This window comes from Clytia hemisphaerica, unplaced genomic scaffold (genome assembly GCF_902728285.1).
Source record: "Clytia hemisphaerica strain Z4C2 unplaced genomic scaffold, Clytia hemisphaerica genome assembly, whole genome shotgun sequence".
Taxonomy (NCBI): domain Eukaryota; kingdom Metazoa; phylum Cnidaria; class Hydrozoa; order Leptothecata; family Clytiidae; genus Clytia; species Clytia hemisphaerica.
Window position 1 is genome coordinate 1,136,558 of NW_027103551.1, and position 19,141 is coordinate 1,155,698.

A 19,141-nucleotide genomic window follows, 5' to 3' on the forward strand; every position below is an offset into this window, starting at 1 on the left:
CGGGGTGAACCGCCTACATCTCAGAAACCGCTGTCTTTGTAGGCCACCCATAATGAGAAATTTTCAAAAAAAGTGTACAAATTTCTAAGTTAGGCTAAGGACTTCGAAACTACATTTAAAAATTGTTTTTGAAACATTTGTACTTCTTAAAATAATTTTCTCAGGGGGTTTAGGCCTTAAGTGTCTGTATTTAAGTGCTTGATATACATTTTTCAAATTGTGTTTTATAGAACTTCCTCGGCGATTAATGACTGTACATCTTTGGAGCACTTAATCTATTAAAGTTAACTCTTCTGACAAGGTCTGACAAAGTGACAAGGTCTAATTAAGATTAAACGCCGATAATTTTGAATTTTATATAACATACCATTCATTACTGTTGAATATTTGAATTATGACATTAAAGAAGTTCTTTAAACTTTTAAAGATATATAACGGTGTTAATTGCTCTTCCTGGGACAGATTAACGCGGGGTATTTAGGATTACCACAAGCCGGCATTTATAATTAAAAATACGGATCAATAATTATCACATCAATTAAGTCTGATTGCAAAATATGTCGTTTTTTGTTTTGTGTAATAACTTTGTCCTAATTAAAATCCCGAAAAATAAATAAATATTACAATTTTATAATACTATCCATATAAAATTTTTGCGTCGATATTTTTGATTCCGTCTGCATCAATCCTTTTTGTTCAGGGTCTATAAAATGCGAAGCCGTATTTCGATCGGCTGCCCCATCAAAGGATAGTTATGGAATTTCACTTTTATATTAAAACAAACATTAAAGAGATTTTTGTGTCTGTGAATTTGATGATGAACGGAAGTATCATGATCTATTTGCTAACACCCTGATCATCCCGTACAAAGACTTGATACCGCTGTCTGGCGTCTATAACACATTGAAATCTGATGAAGTTTTTTGCAAGGTAAGCATCTCATTGGTGATTCTTGAATTGATATTGAAACGTCATTTATGATGATGATTTTGTACTGGATTAAAGTTATTGTTTAAAATGTCCAACAGGGTTTGATATTGAAATGCGTTATTCTCAGATTGTTGATCCTTCAAAGATGTGATTATAGGAATTAGAAATATTGTTTTCATTTTCGTATCTTCCCATTTTTCTTCATCCGTATATGCAATTGGTAGGTTTATATGCCAGCGTTCGCCGTTTGTAGTATTGTGGTATCTTTAGACGTATTAGCGCAATAGGGGATCAAAGGTTGATGCTATTTTTAAAACGATACCACACCAGGGTTTCACCATAACAAAGCTTTCGAATTAGTAATTACAGACGCCAGGTGTAGCTGTTGTCGACCATTTTTTGACGCCACCACAAACGATATATGATTGGTAGGTTGATATCTAGCTGATAAATTAACAAGAGAGCAACAATCTCTCGCCAAAGCAACTATTTATCCAAAGAGTAAACAGTTACAAATCTTAATTGTCCTCACTTTTTAGTCATCATCATTATTCTCAAGATTTTTCTTCCTGATCTGCACAGTCATCATTTAAAGAGAGAGAGAGGTTAATTAGCCTATTTCCAAATTCTCTTTTCTCCCACAGAACATTCTACACAAATCGTGGGAAAATTCCCGTTCACTTGTATGTGTATGCCTGATTTTTCCATCCGTTTTGCAAGGAATTTTGTTGAATGTCTCCCTAACATTGATTTATTAGATTCTTTCGTCATCGATTTGATATTTTCTCCACCTTCCACTAAAAAATTGTCCAACAACAACCTTTAGGTTTGATGCCATTGCTGTCGTAATGAGATTCTGAATTTTCTTACAATTTTTCGGCCCATATCATAATCATCTGGAGAGGTCTGACCTTGCTTGTTGGTAAATTTGTTCATAAAATCCTTCGATTCTATCAACTTCCTCAAAACTGAAAAAAAAGAAAGTATCAGTGAATGAATAGTTAGCAGAAAATCATCCAAACACTCTCTCTTATTCGAACTTTTCGAACTTATTTTTAGTCCATGTCAAGGAAAACCCTTTTAAATCACTTTCTATAATTGGAATCTCTCTTTAATTCGAACAAATAAGATTCCCTGTTCGAGTTCGAATTAGTGAGAGTCCCGTGAGAGTCAACTGTATACATGTTTAGTTTCTCTAGAATACAATGCCAAGCTCAAGAAAGAGTCTTGTAAAAGTGAAGGTTCACTGGTATGCAAGTAATAGTCTTATATACGATCAAATCAATAATAAAACTACCACTCTTCAACCATCCACAAATGCAGATTGTAGGTGACCCAAATACATACTCGCGAACCCTTCTGAAATGTTTGATAATCAAAAGAAATACTCCCTTCTAAAAAACGCCAGTTCTAAATAGCAGCCCCTTTCTCACTCATCAATAGTGACAGAACTGCCAAACCTACGTTCAAAAACAAAAAAACTGATCTAGTAGAACTTACAATGTCTAGCCATATCTTTTGGGATACCAACTACACCATTAGGAGTGATTTCTTGTAATTTTCTTCTTCTTCCCGCTTTTGCTGTTTTTTTTGGTTTAGAAGTGACACATCCATTCCAGCGTTTGCAACCTTCCATCATCGGGGCACATTCTGTTATCAAAACCACAAGTAATAAAACAATGATGAAAATGCAGTACTTCATGACGACAACGACGATGACTTGACAAGAATAACAAAAATCAGCAGGTTCACCTCTTGTTTAAATGTCAACGAGCAGTAATCTGATCAGGGGGTTGATTTGATCGCTCAGGATGTCTTATACGATGGAACGTCAAAAAAGATTTTTTTTTGTGATTAATATTATATTGAAAATCTCCTCTCTCCCCTTTTTGCGGTTAACCGCACTTTCTATAGTGCACGTTTACAGTATAAAAAAGGTTGAAGTAAAATAAGCCGAGACGTTCGCTGTCTCCTACAATCTATCTCGCGTGTGTGGACAATCGAGAGTGTCAGCTACACCTCTTCTCTTATATAGTCTACTACTTTCCTTTATCTTTAATTGATGGTTTAAATTGAACAATAGTCTCTTTTATAATTCGTATTTTTCGTTTTTTTGTTGTGTTTTTTTCATTGATGCTGGCTTCTGATGCCGTGTGTGGGAAAGATAGACAAAGATCTCAATTGCCATAAGGTCATCAATCTGTTACTAAAGATCTTTATCAAGTTTGAAAAGTCATCCGTATTTTGTCGGCTATCAGCCCCGTCAGTACCCGCCCTTCTTTACTAATTCAAAAAATACTGAAATTATTGACATATTTTTATGATGATTAATGTTAGTATTTCTTACTTCGTTTTTGAATTTATGCATAAGATTTTAATTGTTCACTATCAAGTCAAATCAATCACACGAAAATAAATTCCATTCCTTACATAATCAAAGCGATATCACTGCCCCACCCCAATGGGAAATTGGCCAAAATTTTGTCTCCGATGTGAAATTCAATTTAAAAAGTTGCATTCCAAAACCATCCCAACTGGATTTTTCAGGCGTGAAACAATATATTTTCTATTCCCATTGGGGATGCTGTTGTTAAAAGCTCTACCGGGGCTGTGAGACAGGGTGCATTTCATGTTGTATCTAATGAAATATTTGATATTATATCAAGGCAGACATTGTCCTGGTATGAAATATGTGTCTGATATGAAACGGTAACACTTATGTAAAAATAAAACTTTTAACATCCAACATTACGGTAAATCGGGAGATACTTTGGCAAAGTAGATACGATGTATGTTCAAACGATAATGGGGGTAGCTTTTCATAGCTCGAAAAAACTCCTCAAGGGTTACAAAAAGCCAACTCGATCTTTGAAGCATTTTATCAAAAATACACTTACTACTCTATTGAAAAATTTATGAACGAGCTAATACAGTATATATAGTAATGGATCTCGTCCTGTAAAAGCCAACTAAGTTACACCGTGTGTATATGAAACAAAGGAAATTGATGCTCTCTAATTCGATTTTCAAGGGGAATAGAATTTTCGTCGAATAAGGGAGTGCATCGAATAGTAGAATGTTGTTTATGAGAGTTTCTTGTTGACGGTGACTTTTAACATTATCGAATAATGGAGCCTATCGAATAGAAGAATCTCGAATTAGAGAGCGTCAACTGTAGTCTATCAATTTAAGATTTTTGGGAAAATTTTACTCGGAGTGTAAGTTGGCTGGAGTTGATTTGCCGAATGATATGAACCATCGTGTATAAATTGCAGTGGACCTATTAATCTGCATTTCCGTGGCTCTTGTTGAACATTTAAATCAAACTTGTGGTTGGGAAAAAATTTACTTATTTAATACTTTAATTGAGGACTACACTAGCGAGTTCATGTATTTTGGATAAATCGAAAGAGACGGTATAAAGCAAAGTTGACATGTCTCCAAAATCACCGTCCACTTTGCTCGATGACGGTAAAAACACCAAAATACCGTCGTCTGTTTAGATGAGAAAAGGCAATATAGAGCCGTACATCGACTTTATCGACTTTGTTTTTGCGTCGACTTCACTGACCGTCGCTCTCAATATCCTCCGATACATAAACTTGGTATACCCGGAGATCTATGGTGTGTTTTCGAAAGCAATAATCTATATTTTGCATCATCAGAGATCAGAGCAAATGAAGATTAGCTCATTAAGTGTCGATTAACATAATTTAAAAAACGATTAAACTATTCTAGAACAACATTGCCAACGAACAAAATATGACGTCACATAATTTGTTTTCATTGGTTTCGGAGATAAGATTTTTTGAAATGTGGTAATCAAATTAGTTTGTTGATATATTAATAGAAATGCTTAGAAAGGGAAATTAAAATGGCGATAAGATTAATCAAAGACAGATGCTTGACTATGGTCTTACCTGATAGATACAGCAAAGTGCACACAGTCATGCTTTCTTCTGAGAGCAGAAATAAAATGATAAAATCTTCGTCAAGGCCGTTCTATTCAGAATTAGTAAAACACTAGCAAGCACCTCATCAAAAACTGGGATTTTTTCTATTTTATGGTGCATTCTGGGCCCTAACAGTAACTCATTTGCCTGTCAGTAAACGTACATGACAACGAATTGTATTTAGCGGTTCCTTTGTTTTTGAGGACTGCATTTTTTGAAATCTAGCGATATATGTTAGTTTCAATCCGGCGTTTGTGTAAAAACCAGGCGCAGGGGTTTTGGATGGAAAATTAAGTGGCTTGATGGCATCCAAGAGTCTAGAGTCTAGCCTTCGGGTTTGGAAGTCAATAGTGTGTCTGCGTGTACCTGTTTTGGATATTCATTCATGTGTTTAGTGTCTAATGACACTTACCGGCTTAAGAAAAAATCCCGTATATTTGTGTGTTTTTTTACGGCTAAGTACTACCCTGAGTATCAGAGGTTGAGTTCTCAAAGAATATAATCAACCTCTGAGGACCAATAAAAGAAATTTTATCGCGCATGTGTCAATCTAATCACTGTAAAAAGAATCAAAGATGAAGAGCAACTATTACCATATTAATGTCTAGCAGACTGTACTGTACCCCAGAAACCTCCAAATGTAATTGAAATGAGTTTCTTTCGAAAGAAAATCTTCTACATGATTTCCAAATGTATAACAGTAATTACTAAACTATTAGTTTTGGTAATATTACTTTAATGGAATGGAAATAATAGGCAGATCTTTGTGTTATGATTCTATATCATTGACTCTTTTTGAAAAGCATTGATGACATTTCTAAGTTGTGTTTTCAACGACGGGAATAAAATATCCACTTTGAACCTCATCCAAGATCTTGGATGGTCGTCATGGTTACTTTTCTCTGCGTTGATTGCGCGCTGAATAGAATCTCGATTGGTCGGCAATAATATGATTTTGACCTGTGCTTTAACACGGTAGCTAAGTACTGTAATCAAGAATATATCAGGAATACCCATAAGAGCCCCCTCCCTCCCTCTCTCCCAAGTGATCACGCAATAGTCACGCTAATCGCGCAGTTTCTATTCACGCAGCTTTTCTTACGTATTCAAGCAAGTGAAAAAGCCCATTCACGCATTCAGGCAAACAGCGGGGGGGTCTAACACTGACTGACTCGCACAAACTATCAGAAACGAGTGAAATTTTCCTTGCTATGGAAACCTGCAAAAACACACATTAAAATTTGCTCAAAGTTTGTCTCATCTAAAACTTAGACCTGTCATCTTCCGGTCAAAAAATTGTCTTTATTTGAATAGTCTTAGCAAAATAAATCCCTCCTAGCTTTCGATTAAATATTATGATATGAAAATGTCATCATTCGGTCCTTATTTGAATATAGAGTTTTCCGGTTTGCATAAGACATGCTTTACCCATTACATAATTAAGTCTGTAACGTAGACATTCTTTGGCTTTAAACTTGACAGGTGGTATAATTAATATTTAAGCATCAAATAAAATGTTTGTTATAGAAATTATCAGCATTGCTAAATTTGTCAAGTATATCAAGTATATAAGCCGATCTCCCAATGACGGACTATAACTAAGACTGACACATTCTGGCAAAATCAGATACAAGGACGTGTGGCTAGCCAGAGCTGCTCTGGAAATATTGATAGGGCAGCAAATCTCGCGAAAATTTGAAAATTGTATTCGGCAGGTCAGACTGTTTTGTTTCAAACTCTTTTAACTAACGGTAGGTTTATTGGGAAAATATGACAATTTTCATCTGCCAGGGTCTATACATCACTCATAAAGAAACCCTTTTAACGGTTTTATTCTAAAACATCTATAAAAGCTAAAAACAAAAAAAGATGTTGGTAAATTTAAGAAATTTGACTAAAACTGACATTGACCCTGGGGGTACTTGGTCAAAAAGAAGTATGGGGGTTTGCCACTTTCTGTATCACTACCAGTCTAGAGTTTAGAAAAAATATATATATAAAAGCCAGTTCCCCGTTAGGTACCTTTTGAACATTTTGAGGAAAAAGTATAAAATTTTGAGAAAACTTTTGGAAGAGTCTAACTTAGCTCTAGTTTAGACGGCCCACTTTTTGCCCTGCCTATTCTAATTGTGAATTAAAGAGGGCATAAAGTGGGCTGTCTAAAGTGATGCATAGCCCTCTTTTGACGTCAATGCAATGTCTTCTTTCAAACCTTTCCAAGCAAAGATTTTAACAACCAACTTTGTGCCCTCTTTCTGCCTACTCTAACAATTATAATAGGCAGGGTAGAAAGTCGGCCGTCTAAACTAGAGCTTAGGGTTTACGGACCTCAGCGAAACAACCCTGTCTGTCGGCAAGAGAAGTACCCCCATACATTAACCGTGAAAAGAATCATTAAACGTCACACAGACCTTCCCTGCAACATAAGATACATTTTTGACATTCTTGAAACCTCTTGGCAACTAACACGCAAGCAATAAAAATTTCAGACAAATCAATAAAAACGGGAATTCGTGGTATTGCACAACTGATATTGATTGTAGAGTAGGTAAAATTTTCATTGGCAAAAATGGCCAAAAAATCATCTCCGGTGAAAAATATTTCGAAATTTCATCGCCATTGTAGAACTACACTGAAATCTGAATTCTAGGAAAATATTTTTGAGCCATAAACAATTAATAACGATTCAAAAATTTTAGAGTTGAATTTTAGTGTTAAATCTATGTATGAAAAAAAATTACAAATTATTATTATCTCTGCAATATGTCTAAAAGAATACCTTTTTATATATAAAATAATAAAAAAATTGTCTATTCAGTATTAACTACATTCTCCATGTACACAGCTTGATCAAGCAACGACAAGTCTAGTCTCAACCTTGTATAAAATTCTCTCAGGTTTTAGAATTAGATCTTGAAACACGATAAACCTACGCAAATTATGATCGTGCATATCGATCGGGGGAGGAGCAATTAAGGTAAACGAGGTACTGTATGTGCGTGTCCTTTTTCCAAGCTTTTCGAAGTGCACTGCAAGGATCAAGATGAGAAAAATTGCTTTCCAAGGGTGTAAAAATTGAAAAATCTGACCATATTTTGCCTTAAAATGGTCAAAAGCTTTCAAGAAAGGGTTGATTTTTCGTGTGGCTGCTGCCCAATGGATAATAATTACAAGTTTCCCAATCGAGCTTCATGCACGGTAAGGTGATTCGTTAAGAATTAAGGAATGTCTTTGATAAAGTCCCTCTATTCATCTATGAATGAATGACTTGCACAATTGTCAAATGCAATGTAAATTTTGGAAACACTCTCAAGTTAGTGGAGTGTAAAAACGGCTAGCTCGCAATATAAGCAGACTTGAAATCGTCTGGTTTTTGTCTCGTTAAAATCAATAGACAGACTTTCATTCTCTAACTTCTCCGAAGGAAACAAACGTGCTCCTATATTCCTACGCTTTTTGTGTCCACGAAATCGAAGTTGACGGACTTATGTCCGCAAAAATACAAAAAACCGACGATTACTCCAGGTCTGTTTATATTGCAAGCTAGTCGTAAAAACTCATTTATCTGTGTTTTTCTTTGAGTAACTTGAAGTAATTCAAATTTTACATCGATTAGAATTTTCACGATTTTCGACAATTTCTGCGAAATTTAGTCCTTGTGAAAAGATGAATAATCCGGAAAAAAGAAAAAAACTAGGCGATAAATTGGCCAATTCACGAAATTTTGTCGACGCGAAAATTTAAAATCTTCATTTTGCGAAAATTTATCCACTTCAGGTACAATGTTGTTTTATGAATCAATAACAAGTAATTTTTGATATAATTTTCATCTGTAATATAGTACCCAGGACTTTTTTCCATTTCTAAAGAAGCTGGTCCCAAATGCGCTGATTTTGAAAATCCACCGCCGTACCTATCACTTTTAAAAATACCATTGTAACTCGATGTTTCACAATACATACTTTGCCATTAGTAATATCAACAATAAACTGCAGGTTGACTGTAATTCATTGACTGTTCTTTTTTTTGTGCCCCGCCATTATTGACATGCATTTCTTTATTGAACTCGTGTGTGTTCTTTGTCTTGTAGCTGACCTGTTGAAATTTTGAATGAAGAAAAAGTTGGAGAAACCTCTATTCAAAAAAATTCAATACACCTAACAATCCAAACTCTTCGGAGGGGACTGTGTTCCAGTTTACAAGGGGTCGAATGAAACAAAGATCTGCATCTGTGAGTACATAGACGTTTTTTATAAGAACAAACTTTATAAGAACATAAGGCTTCGATGGCCAAAATGTTAAGATCAAGATAAGAACATTTTAAGGCTTTGAGGACTCTAAAACACCCAATTTCAAATTTGGTGAAATTGACAAAATTGCTCAAAAAATGGTGAAAATAAGAACATGATCAGAATATTTTTAGGCTTAAAGCTAAAAAAGTTAAGAATATTTGAAGGCTTCAAAAATGTTGAATGTTCTTATGAAAAAAAACTTGTATCAATGTAATGACTTCAGAAATTTGACATCGTTCACCCTTGTAGATTCGAACCTATTCCTATTTCATGCGGATTTTAGCACATAGGGAGGTAGATCAGTGTATTAGGCGAGAACTTAAATTTTTGTGTTCCAAGGACAAAAGTACTATTGTATAGGATTAAGCAAATAAAAGGAGAAAATCAGTCTTTAGACTTAATCCAAAAAGGAAATTGCAATTGCCTGCTCTTTCCGAGAACAAGTACGGCACCACTATTTACAAACCCTGTATAAATGCTCAGCCAGTGGAAATACAGTCATGTGAACTTGAAAAAAACCGACAATAGACCCAAAAAGCTAACCAATTTCCAAAATATGACTCAATGTTATTGGAAAAAGAAAGATTAGAAAAAGAAGATTTACCTGACTATCTGGTCCTTTACTTTTATAAACCATTTTCCTGAAACACGTTCCTTGACACATTTCTTCCAACAATGATGAATTTGAAAATCCCAATAAAACCAGCATCATAATTGTAATCGGGATCACCAATAAACTAACGACAAAGACAGTCCAATACATTGTATTGCCAGTTGATTTATCATCTTCAGAACAGTCTCTTACTTGCATAAGATGAGAATGAAACACGTGATATTGATATTGACACGTGTCAAACCACGTGATTGTTTGATGGGAAAAGATGAGAAGTAAAATGGCGGCTAAAACGACGACAATGTTTAGAAACATGGTACCGTACATCTGGAAAGAAATAATTAGAAAGTTTTAATAAATGTATGCGCAAGTCAAATTGTAGCCAATATTTGTGTACAATTATGGTCGAAATATATCGAAATTTTAGTGTATTTTAATGTTCTCAGAATTTCATTTTTCAGGCAATTTTAGCACTTCAACTCTCTTTCATTGAATATTTCGACTTTGGAGGGGTTTGGTGGCTTCTAGGCTATATTTCAAGCCCTATTAGAGTAAATTTGAGCTTTTAAATCCTGAGATCCTAAGACCCGAAGGCTTAAGTCTCATGTTAAAACTCTACTTTCCAATTGTAGTTTAACGCGCTTAAAAGTCGGTGAGATGGTGGAATTTCATGTTTTATCATTATAATATACTTCATAAGAATAGGCATACCCGGGGGGGGCACTCGATTATCACCATGTTATATACGTAACGCATTATTACCAATGAAGTATAAGCCCGAAGGGCTGAATCGAATCTCCATGTATCAATACACATATCATATTGCCATCACAATACAGAATGTTCTCAGAAATCAAAAACAGTGTTGCTTACATATTTAGACTTGTGTGGTTTAATATCAGCAAAACATCCAAAAGCTCCTGCTATTGCCATCTATGAGAAAAAGAAATCTTTTGATCATTCGATAATTTACCCCTTGGGATATCAAAAATTTCTGTCCTGGGTATATAGAAAATTCCCATATTTCTGGAGCAGATTGTCTGTTACAAAAAGATTGAATAATCCCACCGTAGACTATGTACCCCCTTTATTCAGAATTTCTACTTTGGGTGAGAGGAGGCATGAAAGAAAAATATTTACTGGAATAATACCCTATTGTTTTATTGCAATAAGTGCGAGCAGATTCCAAAAAACAGCTTGCACTAAGGCTTTGAAAAATCGTAAATCGAAAAACTACAAATGGAATACTATTAAAGTATAGTTCGAACTATACAATTGACGCTCCCTAATTCAATTTTCTACTATTTAACACACTCGATTTTTCGATAATATTGAAAGTCATCTTTTATCAGAAGCTCCCATAAAGAAAATTTTACTATTCGATACGTTCCCTTATGCGATGAAAATCAAAAAAATTGAAAATCGAATTAGAGACAGTCAACTACGTGTGTTTTTTTAAAGCAAGTGTCAGTCCCTATATCAGCCAGGCTCGCATTATGCTTAGAATTCTATTGTTCTCAAACAATAGAGCCATTGTTTAGGTACTAAAAAACTGAGTCCTAACGTTTATGCTTATAAACGTTACACTTATAAAAGAAAAAACATGTATGTACAAAGGGACGGTAAACCATAGTCATTATAAAAAACCCCGGTCTGGAAGGCTATTGTTTCTTTCTAATATTAACCGTTAGGGCTTTCGTACCTTACATTGATTTGTTTTGCATAGTTTTTGATCATGTGATCATAAAGTAAACCAATCCCAAGAGTCGAAAATGGCAACGTGATCAAAAAGTATGCAAATCACAACTTGCCTTTTATTTACAACGAAGGAAAGGTTGACAATAAAGCTAAAACAATTACATTACCAAACCAGGGTTTTTTATAATGACTATGGGTAAACTTACAATTAAACCCATCCATATTGCTGCACCATATTGAGTTGTCCATGGATTATCAATATAAGTATCGGCTACTGATTTATCACTTTGTAGAGTGTGGTCAACCTCACGAAATTTAATAACGATTCCTATGCCAACAGCTGTGATGATGATAGCACATATGATTTGGAAAATACCTAATATTTTTGCGATTTGGCTTGTAGTGAATCTGCCACAATGGATCATTTTTTCGTATTTTTGTTTTTTTGAAGCTTAAAAATTAGGTGGATTAAATCATCATATAATTCTTGATACGCGCGAGTCGGTTGTCTAACGGAAACTCCCGAAAAAAGCCGGGATTTGACCACTCTTCGTTACTGAAAATAGAAAGAGGGTAGTCAAAATTTATAAAAATCCGGCTTTTTTCCGGTGCTTCCGTTAAAAAATATGACGTCATCTTGACTTACGCTTATTAAAAATAGTCAACTTTTCCGTAACACACTCACGCTCGTTTTCTCTTCATAAGCCATTTCACGGGTAATCAGGACCACTGCGCTCTAATGCGTAATGGCGACTTTCTGTTTGTCTAAAATTTTAAATGTTTTGCGTCTAACCAATGGAAAGCTGTCTGGGGTTGCAATCAGGATTGTTTAATATTGCATAGTAATTTTCCAAAATAAGCATAGGAATGACTGTTAGAGAGGCCCCCAGCGGACCTTCAATTCACGCAATTACAAATTTTTTTCCAATTCACGCATTCACTCAAACTGCTAGGGGGAGGGGCCATTTAAGTGAATAAAGAATCTTGGATGAAATATAAGCTATAAGCTCACTAATTCTCCAGTTCAGTTTATATAATGGAACTACAATTTTATCTCAAGCTTAGAGCTTAGAAGGAGAAAAGCGCGTTATATCAAATTGAAAATGCGAAGGGTGAATTTACGGTACCATGCCAAAGTACATGTAAAAGCATCAAGATCACATAACTCCAAGATCAGACTCTAAATGAACTTTCATACCTTCGGACCGTAATTTATTTCCGATCCAGCAGATTAAATGAAGATAAGTGGGAAAAAAAGTCCTTGAATATAAGGACGTCCCTACAAATATAAGGACCGTCCCCATATATAAGGATGTCCTTAAATATAGGGTATGGTGACGAATTGGTAAAGATTCCCGCTTTTTAAATATCTTTATACTGGCCACAAAGCAAACCATAGCAGACTTTTTGTATTTTGTTACAAAAACACTAGATTTTAGAGAAGATTTTTGAAACTATTTTTTTAATACAAAATACACTCAAACTTTCCCTCATTCTTTCGTCACGATATTTTTATAAAAATCTTATCACACAAAAAGATCTGTAATCCTTTCACAAAATACTTTTTGACCAATGGCGATATTTCGAGAGAATAAATTATTACATGAGTAATCTTTCTTTCAATCTCAGACGTTGTACATCTACAGGTAGTACTAATCAAAGAATACAACATTCAAAATCTAACGTTCTCGGGCCACAGTCATCATCATCCTCCCATTTAACCCGGCAATTTCTGGCATATGTCAGCCGGAAAATAATTTTTATCAAAAATTGGACTCAGCCATGTTTAGAAGATTGCTAATGCATATTTTTGCACAAATCAGAAAAAACTGATGAAATAATCTCGAGAAAATGCCAAAAAAAGTTTTTCCGACATATTTCCTGCATTTTCGGCTGAAAAATATGTTTCTCAAAAATTGGGCTTTGGACTTTTTTAGGTTTTGCTATTTCACATCTTTCTATGCCAAAAATCAGAAAAAACTAATGAGCTTGTAACAGACGAACGGACGGACGAACGAACAAACGGACAACGGTTAATTCATAGGAGCTCCAGGTAAATAACCTGGTTACCAGAGGCCGAGTTTTCAAAGAGAAAATATTCATTCGAGTTGTGATACTCACGGTAACCTCCTGGTAGGTCCAAAAAGCTTGTAAATTGAAATTGATGAGTAAGCAAACGATATCACTCTTATTTAAAAACAGAGAGTTTGAGACTTTGAGTATCTTAGAAAACAAATAATCACAAGGCTTGAATACCAACATTTACCGATAATCATCATTAAGTAATATTATAAACACATTTTCACAAAAAATAGAAAAAAGAAGATTTCAGGAAACTGATACCCAGCAATAGCTTTGTAAGTTTATATAAACGCCAATTCAAAAATATAGAAATCTAAAACAGATTCTTCTCAACTCCTTATGATCAAGGAATGTGAATAAAAATAGTCCTCTCTATGGTTTCATTTCATACCCAGCTTGAATTATGTATGAGTGAAAATCAATAGAAAGAAAAAACACTTTCTTTGACAAAATTTAAAATCCTCCTTAAATACTATTTTCATAAACCAACTAACTAAACCTCAATCAAAAATAATGCTGTTTTCAGTTCTCCTTAACATATTCAATGTAGACGAAGGTGACAAGAGTTTATACACCCCTGTGTCACAGACCCGCTGTGACTCCAGTCCCACTGGAAAATGTGCTGCCAAAAACTTAAATTATTCTACAATTTCAGTCTCACTGAGAAATTGACTTTAATTTCATCCCCACTTAAAATTCAATAGAAAACAATGCACTCCAAAACCATCCCCACTGGAATTTATGGGCTTGGGAAAATAGAGCTTCTATCCCTATGGGATTTTGATAGAGAAGCTCATCCCCAATGAAAAAAAAAAATTCCACCGGGGCTGCGAGAGAAAGAGGTGTATTAATAATGCCAGGCGGTCGGGCTCGATAGGATCGATGATCAGAACGGATCGATGAAGGGTCGATAAAAGATCGATAAGTAATCGATAAATGATCCTGACCATAAAATTATTGAGCGTCGATCTCCACTCGATCTCTTATCGGAATCGATAAGTAATTTATTGATTTTTATCGATCCTTCATCGACCCGTTCTGGTTATCGATCCTATCGATTCCAACCACCTGGATAATACCACCAGAAGATCTGAACTTTCATTGCCAATGTTTACCAAATTATCAATCACCAACCAGTATTTGTAGTCAAAATGTGACAGAGGCTCAAAATTGTTTATACTGTTCGTTTACTGCTTATAGCCCATTATCTATGACAAGGCTATTTTAGCTGATCATTGAACTGCCACTAATAATGAAAAAATCCATTCGTTTTAACCGAAAAGTAGTCTAGCAAGCTAGACGACTAATTCAGACATAAAGAAATAAAGCAAAAAGTTAATGGAGGGAAAGAATTTTAATCGTCTAAAAAATTCTTCTAGATTCTTCTTCCAGTTTCTACCACTATTCCGTAACAATAATATTATTCATGTAACGCCTAGATAACACCACTAAACGACTCCAAATCCAACCGAAAAGTAACATCTCTTTTCTTATCCCGTGTCTTACCTAAGAGCAGTAACTCGATAAAGCTTGTAAATATGTAAATATCCACAGTCTGAACATTTCAAATCGTATAGTAAGTGAATAAGCTAAAGACAGTTAATCATATAGTATTCGAAGCAAAATTACTCAACGGCACTGCGTGAATGAACTCTCATAAAAGCTTATAATAAGTAAAACATAGGGTCCCTCAGAGCTTTCGAAAACAAAACAACAAAAGTAGAAGTACTCTCTTCTCAATGAAAGCATCTCAAATTTAACTGTAGATTAAGAGAATAAGGTATTAAGTTACATCACACACAGTGTCATTGATGCTGCTGACAGACAAACCGTTCTTAAGCACAAGAAAAGGCTGCATTTTAACAGGTATGCAGTTTTTATAAGGTATTTTACAGGTATTTTACAGTTAGATTATGTATCTAAATTCTACAATGGTTTTACCCTGTTAACAATTCTTACATTGAAACTGCCATGATGCAAAAATTGATACAAGCAAGTGACGATATATTGTTTCTTATAATTTATTTTTTCCAAACTGATGCTAAAACCTTTAACCTCTTTCAGAGAAAAAACTTGTATGTTCATGTGAGAGATTTAATTGAGAACTTAGCCGCTGAGATTTCCCCTGTTTATAGTAATAAAGGTTTTTGTAAGAGGTATTAACCCGATGCAATGAGACGCTGAGATTCCCCTTTCTAACTGAATGAAAGACCTTTTGTAATCTATTCTCGTAGATAAATCAAATCATACCAGTTCAAATGAATGAACTATACACGGAGACATGAGTGGGACAATGAATATCTAAGATTTGTCCAACCTTATTCTTTGTTTTTTTTTCGCGAGGAAATTCGCAAGGAAGTATCAAGGTACAAATCTACCTTTTACATTTTTTTTTAATTTTGAAGTATAATCAAGTAAGCAGAAGTAAAATTCAATTAGATATTGCTGAAGCTCATTTCAGAAATATTTGAATTTGCATTTTGCCGCCCTGTTAAATCCTGCAAAGGGTTTTAAAAATTAACCCCTTTCCAGAAAGAAACAACAACAATAATTACTTCATTTCGCGATGACACCCGGCATGTGCCGCCAAAAAATTGGCTTTCAAAATTGGACCCTAACAGTGTAGCCCCTGAGCAGTGAAAAGGTATAGATCAATTTTTAAATTTTTTGAGCACTTTCCGAAAGTACACGTTTTTTTTTTTATTAGAACACCTAAAATTTGGCTGAGCCTGGATGTGCTTATTTTTTAGCAATTTTCAGCCTAAAATGTTCTTAAATGCGTTCTTAATTTTTCAGACTACTCTAAATCGACAATATGATACAAAATAAAGAGCACTGAAATTTGGCAACATTTGGACAATATTTGACTCTTGAATTTTGAAGATCCACCCCTAAATTCGGTTAAAACTGCTTAAAAAGAGGAAAAAATTGCAGTTTCTTGTCATTTTTTTCCAAAGTGGGGCTGGGCATGTTCTTAAGATGTTCTTAATTTTTCGACGAATTTCAACCTATATGTTCTTATAAACTAGGTTCTAATAAAAAAAAAAAACGTGTAACAGTTTTATTCAATTGAGCACAACTTTTGATCTAATGAATCGAATTCAATAAATGATCCATCAAAATTTAAGTTTATCTTTCCTCTTTCCAATAAAATTCAGCTTTTAAAATTTTTAAATTTCGAGAAAATTACTTTTAAAGAGAGAAACTTTTTTGTGGCGCACCCGGTAGTTTGATTTCATATCTTATTTTGGTAAAGCCACACGTATGAGCCTGAAATATCGACAAAACGTGCAAAAACAAATCAAAATGGGTGCAGTCAAAACCATAAAGATACATCAAATTCTTATTCTTGTCCAGCCAAAGGAAGACCCTTGTAGTGCACTTTATATCAAAAGTACACCTTTACAGTGCATTTCGAGGGTCTCGAAAAATATACCCTATACGCCGCGGGTCAGACCATATTAGTGCCCTAACCATCCCCACCAAACCCCGGAGATGACACGGACGCAAACAATCGCGTAGTTTATTTTCAAGCCAAACTAATTGAAATTGTACCAGCTAAAACACAATTCATAATAACCATCTAGTCAAAAAAATAGCCCATGAATTTATTTTAGTTATTTATTCAAGTAGAGTATTCGGTAAAGGAATTTGAAATGTAGAAGAAAGTTGATAAATTCAAAAAGTAGCTGATAAAATATCACATAATCGCACTTGTTATCTACCTCTTTTGTTTTTAAACATAGTTGCCGAAAAATTACTTTTTTCTCATATTTACATCATAGAGGTTACAGTTGGCAAATATTTATCGAATGGTTTAGAAATGTACTCAGGTCTTTCTATAAGAATTTATCTAAATAACGAATACAGTAGACTCACGTATCTTAGTCTACACAATATACAGCTCCAGGCTTTTAGGCCTTACTCTTGTTCTATAGGCACTGCTATAGGCGGCCACTAGTGGCCCCCACCGGGAATTTTCTTTTTAATAGGATTAAACATAATAGGTGTTTTAAAAATACTTTGTCTCAACGTTTATCTAACGTTATATGCACGTTGTGAACGTTAGATAAACGTCGAAAAAACATTGTGTGCGAGCTGGGTAACTTCTTTGACCCGTCAATTCGTAAACACAATAAACGACAATCTACTCTTTGAGCCCCCAAACGGCCGACAGAGTTCGAATAATAAGGACCATGTCATATACTATTGGCAACAGACTTCGAGCAAAAATCGGACCTTGTAAGATACAAATTTTTTTAAAGAAAAAGAAACGCTTGTTATTATCAGTACGTCCCCGTATCTTATTTTGCCCCCGGGCAAAGAACCTCCTCCGAACTCTCCACGGCACAAAATAATTTCAGGTAAGTATCTGAGGTATCGGAAATTATTTTAAAAGTTTCTAGTTCATGGGTAGTGTCCACTTATTCGGCATTAATTTAGATACTTTGTTCCAACTACACTGGTGAATAGAATTCAACAGGAAGGCGAGAGAGAGGAGTTGTGAATAATCGAAAATAGTTAAAAATTCAGCCAGTGGGGATAAAAATAACGGACTGAAACTCGATGGGGATTGATATTCCAACATTTTTTATGGCCGGGGATTTCAATTATTTTGTTTTGAAGTCAGAAAATTTAGTGGGGAAGGGAAAAAACAGCATAAAATTTTGCAGTGAGGATTGTCAGTGGGGACAGAAATTGGAGGACAATATTTTGGCCAATTTTTCCAGGGGGAAGGGGTCCTAGTGGGGCTGTAAGAAGGGGATGTATGTTCCTACAAATAAACTTTCTAATTGATGTACCAAACAAAAAAGAAACATGTTTGCACAAAAATTGTTTCATCAAATTTTCAACTACTCATTGAAAAGGGGATGATAAATAAACTTACACAATCTAAAACAAACAACATTATACTGGATTAGAAAAATACTTTTTACTACTATAATTCCTACAAGGATCACTCTTGATACCTTTGTTTACATTTCAAATCCTGAAATTATTTCCTCATTATTTCACCCTTAAAGACCTTAAATTGAGACACTTTAAAGTTTGAAAGCATATGGACTATCCTCGCGTGAATGGGGATGAAATGAAAGTACATTTCCAAGTAGGGATGAAATTCCAGGGTATTCTCCCACCGGAGACGAAATTTTTACCAAATTTTGTGACACAGGGTTGTTCGCGTGGCTAAAAATTCAAAACAATTTTTCCTATCCTCACCTGATCAAGACATAGAATAATCTTTAGAACACCTCATCCCTGCATCGCAAACAGCTTGAAAACTTACAAAAAGCTGAAGTTATGAAATTTATCAAATAGAAAATTACAGAAAACCTTACAAGATTTCCTCTGTACCCGGGAAAATAACTATATTTAAAGGCTAATGACAAAAGCAGTGACTGATATTTCTTCATCTAGAACGACACCAAGTTTATCATTCAAACACCGAAATAAATTTGAATCGAATTGAGAAATTGAAATATTGAAATGACTAAAAATTTCTTTCTTTCTCCAAAGATTTTGATCATTAATGTATTTTGATGCATGCGGTCAAAAACGATAAGCCAGAAAAA

General features: G+C 34.7%; 1 protein-coding gene and 1 long non-coding RNA gene across 2 annotated transcripts; both read right to left on the reverse strand.

Moving 5' to 3' along the window:
• Positions 1–543: 543 nt before the first annotated feature.
• LOC136800056 (uncharacterized) lies at positions 544–2,932 on the reverse strand. Its single transcript, XR_010845665.1, has 2 exons — positions 2,431–2,932; positions 544–1,898 (listed from the first exon to the last, which is right to left on the reverse strand). It is a non-coding gene; the product is annotated as an uncharacterized lncRNA (long non-coding RNA).
• A 5,114-nt stretch (positions 2,933–8,046) lies between these two features.
• On the reverse strand, positions 8,047–11,935 carry LOC136800194 (uncharacterized). Its single transcript, XM_067056815.1, has 4 exons — positions 11,693–11,935; positions 10,662–10,721; positions 9,780–10,115; positions 8,047–8,978 (listed from the first exon to the last, which is right to left on the reverse strand). Exons 1-4 carry the CDS (start codon positions 11,909–11,911, stop codon positions 8,862–8,864), a joined length of 732 nt encoding a protein of 243 aa, XP_066912916.1. The 5' UTR covers positions 11,912–11,935; the 3' UTR covers positions 8,047–8,861.
• Between the last annotated feature and the right edge of the window lie 7,206 nt (positions 11,936–19,141).

Bases quoted from the DNA above. Each gene is read 5' to 3' on its own strand.
- LOC136800194 (XM_067056815.1), bottom strand. From the start codon at position 11,911: ATGATCCATTGTGGCAGATTCACTACAAGCCAAATCGCAAAAATATTA. The intron at 10,116-10,661 runs GTAAGCAACACT...ATTTCTTTCCAG, and splicing joins AACCACACAAGTCTAAATAT to ATGTACGGTACCATGTTTCT. The intron at 8,979-9,779 runs GTAAATCTTCTT...AAATTTCAACAG, and splicing joins GTAAAGGACCAGATAGTCAG to GTCAGCTACAAGACAAAGAA.